General features: G+C 17.6%; 4 protein-coding genes across 4 annotated transcripts; 2 read left to right on the top strand and 2 right to left on the bottom strand.

Annotated features, from left to right (window-relative positions):
* Positions 1–632: 632 nt before the first annotated feature.
* On the top strand, positions 633–2495 carry PRELSG_1449500 (conserved Plasmodium protein, unknown function; the record flags this gene model as incomplete). Its single annotated transcript, XM_028679582.1, has 4 exons — positions 633–1572; positions 1726–2066; positions 2187–2248; positions 2321–2495. 4 exons carry the CDS (start codon positions 633–635, stop codon positions 2493–2495), a joined length of 1518 nt encoding a protein of 505 aa, XP_028535281.1.
* Positions 2496–3102: 607 nt separating this feature from the next.
* PRELSG_1449400 (pentatricopeptide repeat protein, putative) lies at positions 3103–7002 on the bottom strand (the record flags this gene model as incomplete). Its single annotated transcript, XM_028679581.1, has 1 exon — positions 3103–7002. The coding sequence occupies one exon, from the start codon at positions 7000–7002 to the stop codon at positions 3103–3105; it is 3900 nt and encodes a 1299-aa protein (XP_028535280.1).
* A 5354-nt stretch (positions 7003–12356) lies between these two features.
* Positions 12357–20565, top strand: PRELSG_1449300 (conserved Plasmodium protein, unknown function; the record flags this gene model as incomplete). Its single annotated transcript, XM_028679580.1, has 2 exons — positions 12357–17838; positions 18221–20565. The coding sequence occupies 2 exons, from the start codon at positions 12357–12359 to the stop codon at positions 20563–20565; spliced, it is 7827 nt and encodes a 2608-aa protein (XP_028535279.1).
* A 1519-nt stretch (positions 20566–22084) lies between these two features.
* Positions 22085–22507, bottom strand: PRELSG_1449200 (conserved Plasmodium protein, unknown function; the record flags this gene model as incomplete). Its single annotated transcript, XM_028679579.1, has 1 exon — positions 22085–22507. One exon carries the CDS (start codon positions 22505–22507, stop codon positions 22085–22087), a length of 423 nt encoding a protein of 140 aa, XP_028535278.1.
* Between the last annotated feature and the right edge of the window lie 715 nt (positions 22508–23222).

Raw genomic sequence — 23222 nt, 5'->3', positions numbered from 1 at the left:
CGATATATAGAAATATATAAAGTATATTTTTTTATGTAAATTTAGTCTTCCTAATTTAAATATCACAGAAATAATTTTATATAGATTACATTAATGAAAAATATAGTATTTAATTCTTTATGCATTTTTCTTTTTTTTCTATTTCAGTTTTTATTTTTTAATGTATTCATTTATATTTATTCCTAAACATTGTTTTTTCTTGAAAAAGGTACTTCATATTTGCTTAAAGTATAACCTTTCTCTTTAATATTAGAAAAAATTCATAAATATGGTACGTGAAATTAATGAATATATGTATGTATTCTATCTCTACAAAATAAGAAAAAAAAATTTAAGTTCCTTTTAATATTTTTATGAAAAAAAAAAAAATTTATAAATATAAATAGTGTTTTAAAAAATGAGAAATTTAATTTTTTGAATTTCAATTTAAAAAATTACAATGTTATTTATTGTTTATTTTTAAATGGCATGAACATGTATATATTTTTTTTTTTTTTTTTCTATTATAAAAAATAATTTTGAAGTAAATTTTTTTTTGTCAAAGTGTAAAACTTTTTTTTTATTTATTTTTTTTATTTTTTTTTAATTAAATATATATTTTTATTTCATATATTTTTTTTTTTTATAATAAAATGAACAATTCATTAATTTCTCAAGTACTAACTGAAACAGAAATAATTGAACTAGGTCTAAATAATAGTTTAATGAAAACTTGTTCGTGTCCTTTTATTTTAAATAAGAAATATTTTATAAAAATTTGTGTATCTTATTTATTAATTATTTTTTTATTTTTTTCATTTTATATATCTATTATTATACTATTATTAAGCAATTATAAAGAAGGATTAAGTAAATCTATATCATTGATAATATATGTATACATATTTGCTTTTTTTTACGTTGATATATTCTTAAGCAATATTATTAAGCATGACTTAGTAAAAAAATATAGTTTAAGAGAAATTAGAAAGAAAATTTATGAAAAATTTCTTACAAACCATGACAAAACTAATAGTTTAAAAAAAAAGAAAAAAGGAAAAAAAAAAAAAAATGAGAGCAAGTATGCGGATGAAAATGAAAGAGAAAAATTATTTTCTAATGAAAAATACTTTGTTATTGATATAGAAGAAAATGAAAAAGATTCAATAAATGAAATCAAAGGATTTGATGAAAGAAATTATAATATAGACGAATTAAAAAATATAAACGATTTTATAAATGTTGAATTATTAAAATATATTCAATATGAAAATAATAATTATACAATTAACAATGGCAAATTTGATATTTTTTTAACAATATCAGGATTAATTAATCAATTAAATATTTTTTGTGATTTATTGTTCTTATTTGATTTATATAATTACAGTAAAAATTTATTTATTTTTAGTTTATTCATTTATGTATATTATATAGTTCATTTTTTTGTTATAATAAGGTTTTCAGTAATTATTATTTGTTCATTGATAAAAATATATAAAAAACCTTTTTCTAATTCCTATAATAGAGCATTATCTTATATAAAAAAATTTTTATCTTCTTCTTATTATAATATACGAAAAACAGTAAAAAGTAAGTTAATAAAAAATTAAATACATATATATGAGAATAACAAATTTTTTTAGTTACTTTGAGTATTCATTTTTTATTCTCATTATTTTTATATACTTTTAAAGAAATAACACTTGTATTTTTAAATTCATCATATTTAATTTTTTTTTTTAGATTTTTTAAGAAACTTAACATTAAAAGGAAGTAGTGAAGCTTTTAATGAAAATAAATTAAATATATTTTTGAATAAATATACAAATTACAACAGTTGGTGTTTTTTTTATGAAGAAAATGGATACAATATTTATGAATTAAAAAATTTACGAATAAAATATGATTCAATGTATGAGCATGTTAAAAAAAAAAAAAAAAATAATAATAAAATAGAAATAACAAAAAATAAAAATAATAATAAAATAAATTACGAAAAAGCTTTAACGCCTTCATATGTACAATTTATAGCAAATGTGTCCCATTTTTTGGCCTTCTTTCATATTCTTAATATAATAAAAGTTGTAAGTTTTTTTTTTTTTATTTTTATAATTTTTAGATAATGAAATATATAATTATTAATACTATTCCATATTTTTAAATTGTAGTAACTTATATTTAATTAAAAAATTATTTTTTTTCAGAAATTTTTATCAGCTCATAATATCTATTCCCATATTAGCTTTACGATAATTTTTTTTGTGTGGTAATAATAAAAACAGTAGAAAAGAAATAAATAATAAAATAAATTTATGCATAATTTTTTTTTTTTTTTTAGGAAATTGCTATATATGGACATTGTTTTATGCCTTTTAAAAATTTTTATTTTATTTTACACAGATAATAATGTAACTGTATTAATGTTTTTACTTATTTCGGTAATTAACATTTTAAATTCTTATTTAATAAATCTATTAGACCATAATTTATTAAATGATATTAATATAAATTAATTAAAAAAAAATATATAGAAAGAATTAATTCATTCTTAAGTATTTAGCATTTAATATACAATAAAAATTTATATCTAATATATCTATTTTAACTTTACCTTTTTTTTGTTTTCTTATTTTTTTTTTAACGAAAAAAAAGAAAATTATTTATATTTTGAATATATTTTTTATTTAACAATTTTGCATAAATATTATAATGAAACTATTTTTGTTTTTAAAAATTTTTAAAATAAATAATTTAAAATATTTATGTGGAATATATTAATATTGAGTTTTAAATAAAATTTATACACATGAAAAAAAAAAAAATGAAATAAAATAAAAAATAAAAAAATAAAGGATTTTAATTAAATAAAATAGGAAAATAAAGTTATATTAATGGAAAAAAAAAAAAAATAAATAAATTATCATATAAAAATAAAACTAATAAAATGAATATAAATTAAAATAAAGCTTAAAAAGGTGAATTTAGAAAAGTTTTATCATATCTAAATAATATATATATATATGAAATTAAATTACGCATTTCTTTATTTTAAAAAATAATATATTTTTTTTTTTTTTTATATTATATTTTTTAATTTATATTTATAAATATGTATTATTTTTAATCAAATATAAGTGGTTTTGGTCTATCCACTTTTTTTGCATAAGCTTCACCTCCTTTTTTTTTGTTTTGAAGATATTGACCATAAGGTAACCAATCAGAAGATTTTTTATTTTTGGACATTCTTTTTTCCTTTTCAATTCTTTGTTTTTTCTTGAAAAACTGTTCTCTTACCTGATCTAACTCTGTTTTTGTTTTAAATGTTTTTCCTTCTTTAAATAAATTTAATTCATATTCATCAATATTAAGTTGAATTAGTTGATTTTCTTTTAAATTTTCCTCATAGATATCTTTTTTTTGCTGACTTATCATACTATTAATTAGTAACTGTATTTCTGTTATATGTCTTCCAACATGAAATAATTTTTTTATCATTTTAGGTGTTGGATAAATTTTAGCTGCATACATATGGCGCAAAACAAATAATGTGTTTTTTGATGATTTTGTTTTGATAGCTGAATTTAAAACTAAATTAAAAGTAGATTCATCTGGCTTGATATTAGTATTATTTATCATATAATTATATAAACAAATAACCTTTCCATAATCTTTTACTTTAAAAAATAACATTTTAAATAAAATTTTAAAAGTATAACTATCAGGAATACAATTAAAATATGCATAATACTTTAGCATATTAATGGAATATTCATAATAGTCACAATTAATATATAATAAAATAATACTATTTAACATTTTTGTGTTTATGTTGTTATTTTCATTACTAGTAGTATCATTCAATTGGCTAATAGTTTCATTCTTTATTTCATCGTAATTTTTATTGATACAATTAATACTATTGTTATTAATCTTATTATTTTTGAAAAGGTCATATATTATTTTCCAAGCATATTTAATGTTATTGTTTTTTTCACTTAATGTTATATTTTTATTTTTACAGTTATTCGCAAATGTTCTGATAATATAGCAATACATTTCATTAGTTATTTTAATTTTATGTTTATTCATCGTTTTTAAAATTTCTTTTAATCTTTTTATATTACCATTGTTGGAGCAAGCAATTATCATATATAGCATTAAACGGTGATTAATTTTCATATCATTAGCTAGATAAATATTATAAAAATGAAAAACTTTATGAAAATAATCATTTCTTTTAGATAAGCAATTAATGATTTCTATCAAAGTTAAATCTGTCACTCTTAAATTATTAGAAAGTATTGTTTCGTAAAAATTTAAACATTTCTCTGCTTCTCCATTATAAGAGCAGTTTTTAATCATAATTGTATACATAATTTCATCAGGAATAACATGCTTATAATTTACGATATAATTAAAAAAATTTTCTGCTCTTTTATGTAATTTATGTTTTATTAATCCATCTATTAAAGTAGAATAAATAGGTAGATCCACTTCTATTTCTTCTTTAATCATTTTTCTATATAAATGAAAAGCGCTTTTAATATCATTATCTAATATATGCGCTTTAATTAAAATACAAAAGGTATTCTTATTTGGAGTAAATAAATCTTTTATCATCTGTAGATATATTAATCGACTTAATTTAGAATTTTTTTGGACAATGCATGTATACATTAAACTATTATAAGTTTCAACATTTATTTTAAAATCATATTTCTTCAATAAATTAAAATAGTTGAATGCCTCTTCTTCCTTATTAAATATTATTTTACTTTTTATTAGCATATTGAAATCGTTTATTGTAAAATTCTCATCTTTAATTACATCATAAAAATTTAAATCAATATATTTTTTCAATTCCTTTATTTTTTCTTCTTTTTCAATACCATAGTAATAATTTATATATTTTTCGCAATTTTCTAATATATATGGAGACAAATTTTCTTTTTTGAACATTTCGTAATTTTCTTTTAGTTTCTTGAACACATTTCTACTACTATCTACTATTCCTTCATAGGTTTTATCATTTATATCATTCACATTATAGCCATCTTTAATATTTTCAAATTCGTCAATTAAAATTATATCATTATTTTTTTCACTATTCATATTATTCATTTTTTTATTTTCTGAATTTTCTAAATTATTCATTCTTTCATCTACACAATTTTCTGAATTATTTTTTCTTTTATTTTCTAAATTTTCTAAATTATTCATTTTTTTATCTACACAATTTCCTGAATTATTTATTCTTTTATTTTCTAAATTTTCTAAATTATTCATTTTTTCATCTACACAATTTTCTGAATTACTTATTCTTTTATCTTCTGAATTTTCTAAATTATTCATTTTTGCATCTACACATTTTCCTGAATTATTAATTTTTTCTTTTTCAAAAATTTTATATTCTTGACCTTTTGGTTGTAGATTTTCTGAATTATTTAAAAAAATATTAATTAGTTTTTCCTTTTCTTCTTCCTTTACTTTTCTAATTTTTTCATTATTTTCTTTTTCTTTATCTTGAATTTTATTTTGAATATTACTGTTATTTTCCAACATACTTATATTTAATTTCTTTAAAAAATGAGATGGGGCTATTTTCCTTTGTAAATAGGTTACTTTGTTTTTATTAAAATTATTTTTTTCTTTCTCTATATTTTTATCATTGATTCCGAACATTTCATTATTTTCCTCATCATTTAGTAAAAATTCTGATTTTTCATTATGTTTTTTTTCGCTGTTATTACATTTAACACTTATAACATCTTTATCACATTTTATATGATTTTTATCATTTTTTGTCTCATCTTTTTCTTTTTTTAAATCATTTTCAGCATTTGAATTATCATTTTCTGATGAATTAACAGAAAATTCATTCAAATTTTTTTGAATTTCACAATTCATTTCAGTTACATCTAGTATATCATCACTTCTATTTTGGTTATAAGATATTAACTTCCAATCAACTGATCGATGAACTTTTCTCTTTAACCAAAAATAAATATCATTATTAAAAATATTTTTTGCATTACTATTTTTGTTTATTTCATTTTGCATATGTTTTTTCCTTTTACAACTTTCTAGTATATCTTTTTTTCCTATTTCTGAAAATATTGATATATTTAAATTATTATTTAAAAACTTAAATTGCATATTGATATTATTTTCATTATTTTCTTTTTCAACTTCATGGAAATAATAACATTCATCACTATTATTTTTCAATAAATTATTATTCTTTTCATCAATATTTGTTTCATTACAATTTTCATTATATTCATTATTCTCCTTTCTAATGTATTTGATTGAACAATTCCCGTCATAATTAGAATTGTAAAAGTTATCTTCATCATTTACTTTAAATTCTTCGTACTTATCAATCAAATATATATAGTCATAATTATTTCTAAAAATAATTCTTTTCATTAAATATTTTTTTTTTTCCTTTGTGTAAAATAATTCGTCTACTGCATTTTTTATATTTTCATTATGTATAACTTTTTGTTCATGTGAATTATTTAAATTAAATTTATTTATTCCTTCTTTATTTAGGATACTTAATTTCTTATTATTTTGTAAATCACTATTTTTTTCAACTATATTTGCTACTTCACTTTTATTTTTATCTGTTTGTTCAATATCATGGTTCCTTAATTGAATAAAATCATTTTTTGAAAAATCATATTTTTTATTTACATCATTTAACTCTTTCTTACTTTTTGTTATATTTTCTTCATTTTTATTTTCCTCCTTTTTGTTATTCTTTAATATTTTTTTTATATTTACTCTCTTATAGCATTTCAGATTTTCATCAGACTCCAAATTTACAATATTTTTTTTTCTTTCAGTTAATTGCCCTAATGTTGAAAAATTATTTTTCAATATGTTTATTTTATTTAAACTTTTATTACAACATAGAGTTGAAATTTTATTCCTAATTTTTATTTTATAATACAAAATTTCTATATTGCTTAACTTATATTCTTTAAAGTGAGAAAAAAGTATTGAGATGTTCATATCTTATATCATTTCTTTATCTTATTTTTTATGAAGAAAGAAAAAAAAAGAAATGAAAACAATACAGTTATTTTTTATAACACATTTGCTACCTTTTAATTAATTTTTTTACTAATATTTTAAAAGGAAAAAATTGATAAACAAAATATATATATATATATGTATGTATATATATATTTCTTTTTATTTTTTTTTAAACTGTAATGAATTTATTCAAGAGTTTTCCTTGGACTGTATTAAAAATAGAAGTTATTTTATAAATATATTTTTATAAAAATTTATTTTTATTTTTTTTTTTTTTTGTGTAACAAATTTAATTTTTTTAATAAAATTTTAAATCCATAAAAATTTTACAATGAAAATTTTTTATCAAAGATCTATACTCCATATGTATACTTTCTAAAAAAATATATAAAATTTTAATAACATTTTTTATGAAGATACAGTAATAATTTTTTTTCAGTTATCTATTCGCAATTTTTATTATAAAGAAAATATAAGCAGCATTTGTAAAAAATTAATATTATATGGTAATACTTTTTACAAAAAAGTTATATACATATTGTACATAATACTTTTCAAACAATTGTGATATCAATTTCTCTTTTTTTTTTTGAAATCTCACTTAAAATTAGAGATAATTTGAAACTTATGATAACACACAATTATATCTAACCTTAACTTTTTTAAGTAATGAAAAACTAGTTTATAAATAGATAATGCAATTGTAGTATTTTTTTTTTAAATTTTGTTTTAAAAAAATAAAATGTGAAAATTGATTTTTTTTAGAAAATTCCAATGACTTTTTTCAAAAGAAAATTATATTAATGCACTTAAAATTGTGTTCTTTTTATTTCTCCTTTTATTTTACTTTTTTCAATAAAAATAATTTAAAATTGAGTGCCTTATATAGATAAGTCTTTAAAATCGTAATTCATTTAAGTTTTTTTAATATAATTGAGCTTTTTTATTGTTTTGCACTTTTAATTTGTAGTTAAGTTTTATGAATTTAGAAAAAAAATATATAAATATAATATTTAAAATATTTAAACTAAAAATTTTTATCTTTTTTTTTTTTTTATTTTCCTTTTATTGTACTCAGAATAACCTTTATATGTATATAAATTATATGTCATGAATTAAAAAATACAATGTTAAAAATTAGATAAGAGTATTCAAATATATATGAGGGGGTAATAATTATATATCCCTCTTTTATATTTAAATTTTATACTATAAAAGTTGTAGTAAGGGGTTTGGTTACTCACTAATTTTTTTTTTTTAAATTTCTAAAAATGCAAAAACTTTTTTTTAATTATAAATTTTTTTATCGTGGGATACATTTTTTTTTTTAATGCACTTAAATTTACAATTTTACATATACTTATTTTTTTTCATTAAATTTATATATGTATATATATATATATATATATATATACTTATATATCTTTTCGTATGCATACATTTAATATATATATGTTTATATTGTTTAGGATGTTTATATAAATATTTCTTAATAATTTAGACAACATTTAATTTAATAAAAAATAATGCACATGAATATATTATTTCATTTTTTTCCTACGAAGGTTACATCAATTTTTGGTATTTAATAGATAATAAAAAAAAAAATTTGAAAATGATGAAAACAAATATTTCAAATTTGTACACAAAAATAAATTTTATATATATATGAGTGAGGTAAAAAAATGAAAACATGTTTTTTATAAAAAAAAAAAAATTTTTTTGTAGTGTTTTTGAAAATAATTTAAATTAATTTATTTTTTAAAAAATAAAAAAAAAATCGAAAAAAAAAAATAATATAAATTGTAGGAACGTATTATTTTATAACTTACGTAATTAAGAAAAAAAAAATTATATTACATGTAGATACATAAATATATATATAAATGTATATATACAAATATACTTATATATACATATATATACATAAATATATATATACATATATATACATAAATATACATATACATATATATACATAAATATATATATACATATATATACATAAATATATATATACAAATATACTTATATACATATAAAAGGATATATACATAAAAATATTTATGTATATATTTATATATATATCCGTTTATATGTATATATACAAGTTCTCATAATACACATGTACAAAAAATACCTATGTATAAAAAAATAAATGTACAAAGTACACATGTACTTCATACATGTGTATATTTTATATCCTTGTGTATGAAGTACATATAAAATATTATATATGAAAAACAGTTATAAAATTTAAAATATATAAGATTATATAAAGAGAAAAAAATGTATATGTCGATTATTTATCTATTTTATATTATAAAAAAAAAAAAAAAAAATTAAATAATGTATTAATTATAGTATATAATGCATATGCACATATACACATATATTAAATAAAAGAAGTGCAAAAAACTAGGTGAAATGCCAATAGAGCCATTTTTAGAAGATACACAATATAACACATCGTGCACATTTTTTTAATATATTTTTAATCTTTTAATTTTTTTGAGGAAATGAAAGCAAAAATAAAATTAAAATTTTTTTTTTTATGCTTATATTTTATGAAAAAAAAAAAAAAAAATGGAGAATACTTATCTTTTAAATGAATAAAAATAAGTAAAAGTTTTTTAATATTTTTTTTTTTCTGTATTCTTACATTTTTAAAAGCATAATTAAGTCTTTAAAGCATACACATGCTAATTTAAAAAATTTATATTTTTGAAATTAAATTGAATTTGTCATTTTATGTATATGAAAAATACATTTTCTAATATAACCTATTAAGAATACAAAATAAAAGCTAATGATAAAAAAAAAAAAAAGTATGCATATTTTAATATTTTAGTTAGCTCAATAATTCTCTTTGCATTTTAATTTTTTTTTTTCTATCTTATACATTTTTATTATTATTTTTTTTTTTTTTATATATTCATAATTACACTTTTTGTTTATTTTTATTGCTTCCTACTTTTATTTTAATAACTTCATTTTTTTAATTTATATAATAATAAAAAAAAAAAAAAATTAATTAATTAGATTTTTAAAATAAGAAATAATCCTACATAATTCTTTTTTATCTTTTTTTTTTTTATTTATATTATCATAAAAAAAAAAATTTTTTAAATTCCATATATTCCAGTATATGTAGAAATTTTAATTAATGTCTAAGATAAAAAAGAAGAAAAAAAAATTTATAAAACAAAATGAAATCAATGTAGAAATATTATAATTTTACCTTATTTTTAATATAGTTTCATTTTTATGTAATTTTTATCTTCATGAAATTTATTTCTATAATATAAAAATGTATCAATTAAAGCATACAATTTTTATTCTATTGGTTTTTAAGTATTTTTGCATGCAGTTTTTGCATAATTACATTCTTTTTATACCAGTATATATTTTTGTAATAAAAATCTAGATTAAAGAAGTAAAAAAGTAGGTTTATAATTAGATAAATGTTTTAAATAATAGAGTTTTAATAAATATATAAATATATATATATTATATGTTTTATGAACCACCTTTTTTTTTCTTTTTATGAAAACAATCAAGCTGTTTTTAGAAAATCAAAATATTTGCATTAGTTTTTTTATTAGTAATTTTATATATAGCTATTTAATTTAAGGAAGATTTATTTTTATATAAATCTGAATAAATACATTTTCTAAATATAATATATATTTGAAAAAAAATTATTTATTATTATATTTTTTTTTTTAAAAACACAATAAGAATATAACAAAAAGAAGTTTCAGAGAATACATTCTCTTTTTCTTTATTAATTATTTTTAATTTTTTTTACTGTGTGTTGATTTGTTAATAAAAAATAGTGTACAAGCTTAAATAGATTGTAAATTTATTTTTTATATTTTTATTTCCATTTTTATTTTTAATTTTAAAAAAAAAAAAATAATGTAAAAATATATATATGTATGTAAATATATGCCACCTTATAAGTGCATATTTTTTTTTTCTAATGAATAAATTTATAAAAATATATTCTGTCATATATAAATCAAAACTTAAAATTTTTTTTAATTCTATCACTTTTAGATTTTGCATTTTTTAATTAGTATATAATATATAGCTAAAGAAAATCATTTCATATTATAAAATAAATGGCTGAATGTTACACATAACTATTTAGCTTTTTTTTTAAATTATTATTTATAGGAATCTATATTTTATTTTATATAATTCCTTATTTTAATTGAAAAATACTTTTATGCATCATATGGCTATAAATAGTGCCGTTTATTTATATAAATAAATTACTAAATAACTAGCTAGATAAATATATATATATATATATATATATATATATATTTACAAGTTATACAATAGAATAAATATATATAAATTGTTTAAAAAAAAAAAAAATATTGGAAAATAATGAACAAATTTTCATATAACATATTATTATATATTAAACAAAATAGATAAGTATTTCAAACAGTAAAATAATTGTTTGTTATGTAAATTTAATTAGATTTATAGTATACAAAATAGGAAGTTTTTATATTATTATTATTTTCTTTTTTTTTTAATATTATATATATATATATATATTTTATACTTCAAGTTTTTCTAATATATTTTTTATATTTAGATTATCTAAAAAATTTTTTAATTTGTTCTTAAGAAAATTTTATATTTTTTTATATACATATTATTTTAATATATTGTTTTCATATTTTTTAACTTTTATTATATCTTAAAATTTGTATATATAAATTAGTAAAATTATCATATTAATATTTATTTTTTTTTTTTTATCTGTCTATATAAAAAAAGAATAAATATATATTAACTTTTGAGAATATTAGTTATGAATTCTAAAGATGAAAATATGGTAATTTCTATAACTTAATTCATATTTATTTTTTGCTGTATTACTTTTTATTTATTATTTTTTTAAATTAAAATTATTGGGAATTCGGAAAAGAAAAAAAAAAAATATATATATATATATAAAATAAAAAATATTTATATATTTTTAAATTTTGAAACATTATTATAATGATACAACATATTATGTCTAAATATCTTTTAAATTTGTTGTCTAATTTCAATATTTACATATCATATTTTTATTTTATCCTTTTTTTTTTTTTTTAATGTAATTTTTGAAGAGTCAATATATTTATAAATAAGTTTAATAGAAAAATTAAATTGACATTTTAATTAAAAATAATTGTTATTTACATTTTTTTTTTAGTTTAAAACTTTTTCTATCACTTTTAATCTAAAGTTTTTATTTTTATTTTTTATTCATTCTTATTTTATTTTTTTTTTTCTTGTTCTTCATATAATTTTTAAATATGGAAAACTTAAGCAATATGGAAATTAATTCTAATATATTATTTTCTGATAAAGAAAATATTACTAATAACAAAAATGATTTTAATTTAAATAATATATCAAATGAAGAATTTTCAAGCAGTACAGTTTTAAACAATAAAATTTCGAATGATGGAGTATCTAATGATGAAATGAGAAATAATTCAATTTCTAGAACACCGATTTCAAAAAAGATACTTTCAGATAATGAAATTTTGCAAGACGAAATCTTAAATAAAGGTATCATAAGTAAAAAAATTTCAAAAAAAGCAATAAAAAATAAATTTTCAAATAAAATTAGTTCGAATAATGAAACAATAGTAAAGGAAAATATAAATAAAAAATACTCTAATGAAAATGATACAGATGAAGATTCAAATGATGATAACTCAAATTATGATAACTCAAACGAAGATGATTCAAGTGAAGAAGATTCAAACAATGATGATTCAAATATAAAAGTTTTTAACACAAAAAATTTAAGCGGGGAAATTCAAAATAGAGAAATTCCTTCTAGGGAGTTTTTTAATAGAGAAGTTATGAATAATGAATATTTAAATGGAGTTATAAATAATGATTCTTTAAACAATGAAATCCTAAGAAGAGAGTATTTAAATGAAAGTATTGTAAACAGAGAATTTTTAAACAGAGAAATTTTGAATAACAGGGTTATAAATAACCAATCTTTTAACTATGGAATATCTAATAATAGGATTATAAACAACGAGATAGTGAATAATGAAGTTATAAATAATGATATTATGCAAAGTAATTTTTCTAATAACTTCTTTTTAAATAATGTTATTTTAAATGATGTTTCTACTTATAGTATGGGTAATAACACTAGTATAAATAATTTAAATATTCAAAAAAACATTATTGACAATAATATTAACTTAGCAAAACATATAAATGCAAATAAAGAATTCAATAATATAAGTTATAGTATAATGAATGATAATAAAATGAATTATTCAAATCTACAGCAAAGTGGAGACTTTTATATAAATCATTTTCCTATTGATAAAAACATGTTTCATAAAGAATACAATAATTGCGAAATGAAAAATATAAGTATTAAAAAAACTATAGATAATATGAATGGAGAAAATAATGGAAACATATTAAACAACTGTAATATAAAATTTAATGATACATATAGCTTTAATAATTCAAAAAATAATAATAAAGAAACTAATAAAATTGAAAATGAACATTATATAAATAATATGAATTCTTATAATAAAATATTAACCAATAATTATGTAAATGATATATGCTTATACAATAACAATTTTAATAGTATTAATTATAATATCATACCTAATATAAATAGCGTTTATAGGTATGATAATACTATGAACATAGAGAATAATAACTATCAAAAAGCACCAACTTATTCAAATCATATAAATAAAATGTATAATAATTATGACAATGTAAATATTTATGATTATTCCAAAAATATGAATTGCAGTAATAATGGTCTTGATAATATTTTTTTTCCTAATCAGAAGAGAATAGAAAACTATATTAATAAGGATAATTATTTTAACAAATGTTTAGATAACAAACAAAAAGTTAATTATAACTATCCTAACAATATAATAGTCAATAGTAATAATAATAATAATGGTATTAAAAATACAAAAAATGTAAATTTAAAAAATCAGGTGGATGCTAAAAAAGCTCCTTCTTACAGTGCTCCTATAAATGGAATTACTAATGTAGGAAAAGATAAAGATAAAAAAAAAGTAAAAAAAGATGCTATTTTAAAAAATTTTATAAATTCAAATGATTGCATAGATAAACTAAATAACCAAGAGGAAAATAATTATTCAAATTCTGTTTATGCAGAAAATGAGTTTTATAATTTTATGAGCTTTAACAACCCTGTTAAATATTGTTATAATAATTCTGAAAGAAATTTAGAGTTGAATAAAGATATGCTAACTAATTCTGTTAGTCTTCCTATGAATGATTATTACAATTTAATGAATTATCATGAGAACAATACGGAAAATAAATCCAATACATTAGAAAATAAAAACAGCGTTAATTCAAACGTATATGAAAATAACTTTTCCATGAAATCGAATTATGCAAATAAAGGAAAAAAAAGTGTGATAATAGAAAAAAAAAATGAAAGGGAACATCACATCACTGATGAAATAGAAAATAATGTACAGAAAAAAAAAAATAAAGAAAAAACAGTTAATGAAATCAAAATGGAAGAAGAATCATACAAAGAAAATACACAAGTAATTATGAATGCATGCGAACGTACAAAAAAAAAAAAAAGGGAAGAAGAAATATGTGAATTAGAAAAAAATACAAAGAGGAGAAGTGAAGAATCTATGAATACAATAGAAGAATATACAGAAAATAAAAAGGAAAAAAAAAAAAAAAATGAAAATAGTATTATAAATAATTATAAAGAGAACATAGTTAGAAAAGATGAAAAGGAAATGAATAATATTGAAGAGGATATAACAAAAAAGGAAGAAGTAAAAATTAATGGGATAGAATATCTTTTAAAAAAGAATAAGAAAGAAGATATAAATCTATTTTTATATAACCAGGGATTATTAAATAATAAGAATACTCAAAAATATATTACATTAAATGAGAAAAGTAACACTTTGGAAAATATGCAATTAAATGAACATAAAAAAAATGATGAAATTACTTTTGATAATACTATTATCTCAAATATTAATTATAATGCTGGTGATCCTTTGAATGAAACGATAGAAAATAATAAAACTAATGAAAAAAGCAATTTCTCGACTGATTTTAATAATGAAATAATAAAACAGTGTAATATAAATAAGGATTCTAACTTATTTTACAAGTCTAATTTAATGAAACAAAACTTGGTTACTCCTTTTTCTTTGGGAAATGTAGAAAAACAAAATGATCAAGAAATATATAATATAGAAAATCAGAAATCTGTATATGCGAATAAAAATGTTGATAATCATCATTTACAAATAAATAATATTAATAAAATTGAAAAAAATATGATTATTAATAATGAAAGGGGTATGTATAAAAACAAAATGAATATAAACGATAATTTAGAAAACATTGGAAATTCTAAAGTAGAAAAAAATGATATTTATTCAAATAAAAACTTTATGATGCTACAACAAAAAAATATGAATGGTAATAATGAAAATATTTTACTTTATAACAATGGTAATGGTATTATTGGAAACAGTATCAATTTTTTAATGAATAATAATGAAATAAATAATAATATGAATAGCAACGTTAATATGCTAATAAGTAATAATTTATATAATTCATACAATGTTAATGCAGAAATAAATAAAAATTATAACAATAATAATATACCAAACAATTTAACAAATAGTTATGACTATGATTCAGTATTAAATCATGCGAATAATTATTACAATAATAATACTATGATTAATAATTTAAGTAATAGTATATATGAAAATTGTAATAACATTGCTGTTTTAAATAATAATTATATAAATAATAACGAAATATTAAATAGAATGAAGATTTTACATAAAAATAATTTTGAAAATATTGCAAAAAAAAATTATATAAAAAACAAAAATGGCAATTTATTTAATGAAGAAATGCAAAACAATATTTCTAGGAACTCCGATATTAGTATAAATAATACAGTACACAAGGATATTCCAAATAATTCTAATGAGAAAATCATCAATCTCCCTAATAATAATGTTATGCTTCCAACCCGTTCGATTAGTAACAGTAACTTACTATTAAATTCTGTTAGCATTTCTACTACTAATAATAATTCAGTATTTGAATATTCTACTAGATCAAATTTCAGTACAAGTAATAAGAAAAATTCAAATACAAGTAGAAATCAAATTTCTAACACAGTTTGCAACCAAAGTATTGTATCACCATCTAATAGCATTTTAGATTGTAATCTATCAAGTAATTCAACATTAAGTAATAATCATGTTATTAATAACGATAAAAAAAATAGTAATGATATTAATAGTTCGAATAATAACGATACAAGTGATCAAAAAAAAATGGTAACTCAGTCTAATAGAAATTCTTCAAAAAAACCCAAAAAAGCAAGAAAAGCAAAAACTTTTGGTGGTACAGTAAAAAAAGGTGGAACAGTTTTCAATTTAGAAACTGAATCAAGGCGTATTAAAAAAACTCCTATTTGTATTTATTCAGTAAAAGACATATTTAATAACTTAAGATTATGTAAAAAAAATAGTAGAATAATTGAAAGTGTCGATGCAACAGTTGAATGTGAATGTGCAATACATCATAATATTAAATATGTAAAAGAATATATTAATTTTTTACAAGAAAAAAAGAAAAAAGAAGAAGAGGAAAAGGAACAAGCAAAAGTAAACAGTATTAATAATAATTATTTATTAAGAAAAATAAAAAATAAAAACTATTACAATAGTTGTAGTAATATGAATAATAATAATTTTAATGAAAAAAAAAGTAAAATTGAAAAAGAAAATTATGAGCAGTCATTAAAAGAGGAATATGGTACTAATGAATCAAATAAAATAGAAAGAAAAAAAGCAGAAGTTTTTGAAAAATATCATATTAGTCAATGTGATAACATATTGTACAATGTTAATAAAATATGGACTCCTTCATTTAACAGGCCTTTAGGTGATATAGGAAGAAAATTAATTTTAAAAGAAATTCGTGAACATCATCATAGAGATGCTGAAAAAACAACAAAGTTATTATTAGATCAAGGCTTAGATTACGGGAAAGTAAGATTTATGAGAGTAAATGAATTATATCATTATATGTATGCATTAGATGTCTTTGAATATGCCGTAAAAATTTCATTGGAATTTGGTTCCAATATTAGAATGAGTACAATTAGTAGAAACGTGAATCATGCTAGTTTGTGCTTAAATTTAAAAAGTGGCTATTCTTATTGTTTAATTTGCTGTTCACAACGATCAAACCTATACGGGTTATATTCCATCCTTAAGTTAATTGATTACAAAATGATTCTGAAAAATTACTCAAAATACTTTGATGAATTTGTAGATAAATATAAATTAAAAAAAGTAGAAAAAATAGTCTATGGAAAGAACAATAATAATGAAGAAAACAATAAAGATAATATCGGTAATGAAAATAATATTAATTATAAAATAAATAATTATATTAATACTAGTAGTAACAATAGTTATATTAATATTAATAAAATCAATTTTGTTAGTGACAATATTAATAACCTTAATAAGAATAGTGATCATGTTAGTACTGTAAAGGACAAATTTAATAGGAAAGATAATAATAATGATAGTAGTAGTAGTATAAATAATAATAATAATGATGATGATAATAATAATAATGATAATAAAAATAATAATAGTAACAGTAGTAGTAGCAGTAGTAGTAGTAGTAGTACTAGTACTAGTAATAACAGTACTAGTGATAGTAACAGTAATAGTAATAGTATAATTGATAATAATAATAATAATAGTAGTAGTAACAGTACTAATATTAATAAAGATATATTAAAAGCAACAAATATGCATAATAAGAATAAAGAAAACATTTCTTTACATATGAATGAATGCATAAAAATATAATATATAATAATTTAAATATAAATGATATTATTAATATTTTTATAAAAAAAAAAAAAAAAAATTTTCTTGTAATAGTAAAATATATTTAAATACATTTAATATGAATACATAGAAGAATAGTATATATAAAGAATAAATATTTAAAAATATTAAATATTTTATAATCCTCATTTTCTCTTTTTTTCATATTTATTGTCATTTTATTTCTTAATTTTTACTTTATAATTCTGCAATTTCAGGAAAAAATGGAAAAGATAATATAGAAAATGGTGTATACCAAAAAGGAAAAGGTGATAGCTTAAAAGATAATGATAATACAAAACTAAATATTTTTGGTGAATTAAATGTAAAAAATGAAAAAGTAAAGAAGGAAAAAAAATTGAGAATTGATCAAGATGCTGAAAAATATCCTATTACTCATATTGTTGACAACAAAATATTACTTTTAAAAAGCAGTTATGCTAAAGATGATAATAAAAAATTAATTCCCAGTTCTTTAAAACAAGAATACAAAAAAAATAACAATAATGACAATAATAGCAGTAGCAATAATATAAATGATTGTAATAGTATTAGTAATAAAAATAATAGTGATAGGGATGATGACGATAAAAATAGTAATAATAATGATAAGGATGATGGTGATAATAATAATAACAGTGATAAGGATGATAATAATGGTAATAATAATAATAATAATAACAGTGATAAGGATGATAATAATGGTAATAATAATAATAATAACAGTGATAAGGATGATAATAATGATAGTAATAATAATAACAGTGATAAGGATAATAATAATGGTAATAATAATAATAATAATAACAATAATAAGGATGATAATAATGGTAGTAATAATAATAATAACAGTGATAAGGATGATAATAATGGTAGTAATAATAATAATAACAGTGATAAGGATGATAATAATGGTAATAATAATAATAATAATAAGATTTCCTCTAATATATTAAGAAACAATGTATTAAATGTAAATAACTCTGATGATTACCAAATTAATTCGTGTACTTCCCTTCAGAAATTTATTCCTAATGAAAAAGCACTGTCATCAATTCTAAAAAGCGAAATATCACCAAATTTAACACAATTTTTTTTAAATTTAATTGTAACTAAAAGCAAAAATCATAAATTTTCAAATAATTTTTTAAGTAGTAAACATGCAAATACTGATTCTCTGCATAATCAGATAAAAAACGTGGAATATAAAGAAAAATCAAGTAATTATAATATGTATATTAACGTAAGTAAAAAGGATAAATTGAATGAGCATCATTTTGACATATATTTAAAAAAAAAAAAAGAAATTAAAGAAAATGAAATGGAATATGAAAAAGATGAAAGAAAAAAAAAAACACAAGATGAAGATTATAAAGAAAATGAAGACTTGAATCAAGATAAGAAAAAAGAACAAGTAAAAAAAGAGAATGAAAAAGAAGAAAAGCAGGAAAAAGACGAAGATAATAATGATAATGAATATGAAAAATTAAAAAATGAAGAAAATGATAAAAAAAAAAAAATAAATAATCATCAACATATTCAAGAAGAATATCAAAAGAAACAAGTAATTGAAATATGCAACAAAAATGAAATAAATGATATTATCAACAAAGGAATAAGTATTAACGATATTAATATGAAAAAAGAATTTAAAAAAATTGGAAAACATAACGGATATTATGAGAAAAAATATTTCGACTTAAATAAGATATTAAAAGAAATAAAAAAAAAAAATATATATACATCAATGTTGAGTGAAGTACAAAGCAAAAATGATAAAAAAAAGGAATCATCTAATAAAACAAAAAAAAACAGGTTTTTACTAAATAATTGCCATTGGAAACAACCAAAGGAATTAACAATATTCCTTGAAAATAAACAATTTGAAATTTCTAGCTATAATCATTTTGATAAGTTATCTTCCAATAATCCAATTTGTAACAACTTGGAAAAAAACAGTTGTAATTTTGATACGGATAAATTTTTACATAATTTAAAGAATCCATTAGAAGAAATAGAAAGCTCCTTACTTTTTAATTCATTTGAAAAAAAAAAATATTTCAGGTACTGCATACTTGACATAAATAAAAAAAGAAAAAAAAAAAGAGGAAAAAAAAAATGTTTTAAGAATACATATAAATTTATACAATTATTTAAAGAAGTATATGAAGAAAGAAAATTGAAAAATGAATCTATTAACAAAAAAAGTGATTTTTCTAAAAAAATGTTTGAAAAAAAATATAATGAAAATGACATATTGAAAAAAAAAATAACAAATGTAAATATATGTAATAAATATAATGGAACAGTAAATAAAAGTGAATATAATAAAAATGAAAAAGATACAACTAAAAAAAACAAAGCAAACAAAAGAAAAAAAAAAAAAAATGATGTTTTGCAATATTTTCCTGGATATAGAAAGGATAAAAATTTTAATATTTTAAAAAATTCGAAAAAAAGAAAATTAAATTTCACCAAGTTTATAGATTATTTAATAACTAATTATGAGTCAAATAATTTAAATGAGAAAATAAAAAGTGATGTAGATAATTATAAGTTATGACAAGACAATCCATGAAAACATAAATTATAACAGTTGTAATAATAGAAATAATAATGGAGTAACTAATGTAAATAAAAATGAAAATAACCTCAACTTAATGAAGATAGATATTAATGAAAATAATAAAGATGATTTTATAAATTTTAAAAAAATGTACAGTTTTCCATTAGACTAAAAAAATAATTCACTGTCTCTTAGTATTCATCTACTTAAAAATAACTCTTTTATATTTAATACAACACAAAACAAAATTATAAGTACATAATAAAATTTTATAAGTATTTCCAGTATTTAAAAAATAATGTCATGATAAATATAACTATATAAAGATTAATACAAAAAAAAAAAAAAAAAAAGTGATAATATATTAATTTATTTAAAAAATAGTGTAGTGTATTGTTTAAATATATTGTATAATAAAATAAGAAGTTTGAAGATTCTGAAATTTAGATTATTATAAAATTGATAAAAATACAAACATGATAATATACTTAAGAAGAAAAATACTAAATATAATATTTAATGCTTATTCAAAAATAAAGAATATTTTGAAAGAAAATATCTTTAATATATAATTTTTTTTTCATTATCTATAAGAAGCAATAAAAAAATTTTAAATTAATGGATCGATCAATAAATACGAAGTTTATTATACAAAGTTTTAATTTTATTTTTTTATCTTGCAATTTTTAAAATTTTGTAATAAATAAAAAATTCTATTATATCGTTATATTTTAAAATATATATATATATAAATTCATATTCTAGTGTCTATAATTTTTTTTTTTTTAACTTTTTATAACTATTTATTATTGATATATGCCCTAATAATTTCTATTTTTTTTTTTTCTAAACTCATTTAAATGAGTTATTTTTTGACATTTATAAACGAAAATAAATATTATCTACACATTTTCATATCTATTTTAAAAATACTCTAATTATTTTGTTGAATCATTTTATTTTCTTTACAATAATTTATAATTTTGTTTTACATTTTTTTGCTTAATTTTTTTAATGTATATTTTAAATATTTTGTTTATATTTTATATATCATTATTTTATCTATTACTATACTATACTTTTTTTTTTAATTTTTGTCAAAAAAAAAATTTTGTTATTCTTTTATATTATATTATATTATATTATTTCACTACATTGTACAGTATTCTTATATATACATATATTATTTTATTTTAATTTCCTGAATATCTTATAATTTTAAATTTATTTTGAAGTAAACACATTTTATTTTCTAAAAAAATCAACTTTTAATTTCAAAAACTTTATTATTTATAATTTTTGAATTTTTTTAAAAAAAAAAAGTCATATATTTGTTATAATAATTTTAAAGATATAACATAATATATTTTATTTCTTTCTTTTTTTTTCTCTCTTTAATTTGAATAATTCCAGTTTAGTTTATTTCTTTTTAATAGAAAAATAAAAATCTTTTATTATTACTCTTTCTAGTAATTATAATTTAACTTTTTAAATAATACTCTACCTTTATTTAGTTTTACCCTGGGCCAACCTTAGGTATATCAAAATGTTCACTTAATGAAGCCAAGTTGTCGTTGAACTTTTGCAAGCGTTCACGATAACTTTCTTGTAGGATTTTTTCTATTCTTTGCTTTTCTCTTTTTTTTAATACTAGCTTATATGCCTTTTCTGCTTCTGTTAAATTAGATTCTAATATTTCCTTTAATTTTTTATCTTCATCATCTATTTTATTCAAGGATTCGTTTTCTTGTTTATTTTCTGTTTTTACGTTTTTATTTTCTTTAGTAAAATACTCATTGTTATATTTATTTTCATTATTTCCCATGGATTTAGAATCATTTCCATCACTCTTTATCTCTCTCTTCTTTTTCTTATTTTTTTTTTTTATTCTTAATCCTTTAATTTTTAATTTTCCTCCAACAAATTCGTTATCTTTCATTTTATTATTATGAATAAAAAAAATGAATTAAAAAATTATCAATTCGTCTAATTAGAATACTAAAAAAATTGTTTCAAAAAAATTCCATTTTCCTTTTTTTTTGTTTATTTTACTCAATTTAAAACTATTATTCTTTAAGAAATAGAAAAACGTAAAGTGATTTACACTATAAGGAACAAAAATAACATATACAGTAATGTATTATAGTCTACATATATAAAAATAATAATAAATAAAATAACGCCAAAAAACTAAAGTATAATAAAGATTTCGTTGCTCAAATAAATATAAATAATTACTATGAATACTTTTATTTAAAATCTTCCATATCGGAGAATAAATAATGAAAAAAAAATATTAAAATAACAATAAATATTCCTGAGAAAAGTATGAAAAAAACATGAAAAAAGCATTAAAAAGTTTAAGATATTCTTTTTATTTTTATTTTTTTTTTAATTGCAAAAAAGTTTTTTTTATATAAAGATAAATTTAAAAAAAAAATTACCCATAATATTTGAAATTAAATACAGTTCATAATCCATAGTTCTAAATTGTTCAATTAAATTTATCTTATGTTTTATTGTAAATTAATATATTCATAATTATAAAAAGAGAAAAAGTATATTATCAATTAATTATAATTAAAAAAACAAAGTTTTATTAACATTTATGCATACATTTATTATTTTATTTTTTTTTTTTTTTATTTACAATT

This window comes from Plasmodium relictum (genome assembly GCF_900005765.1).
Source record: "Plasmodium relictum strain SGS1 genome assembly, chromosome: 14".
Lineage (NCBI taxonomy): Eukaryota > Apicomplexa > Aconoidasida > Haemosporida > Plasmodiidae > Plasmodium > Plasmodium relictum.
This window is presented reverse-complemented; position numbering and strand designations above follow the sequence as displayed.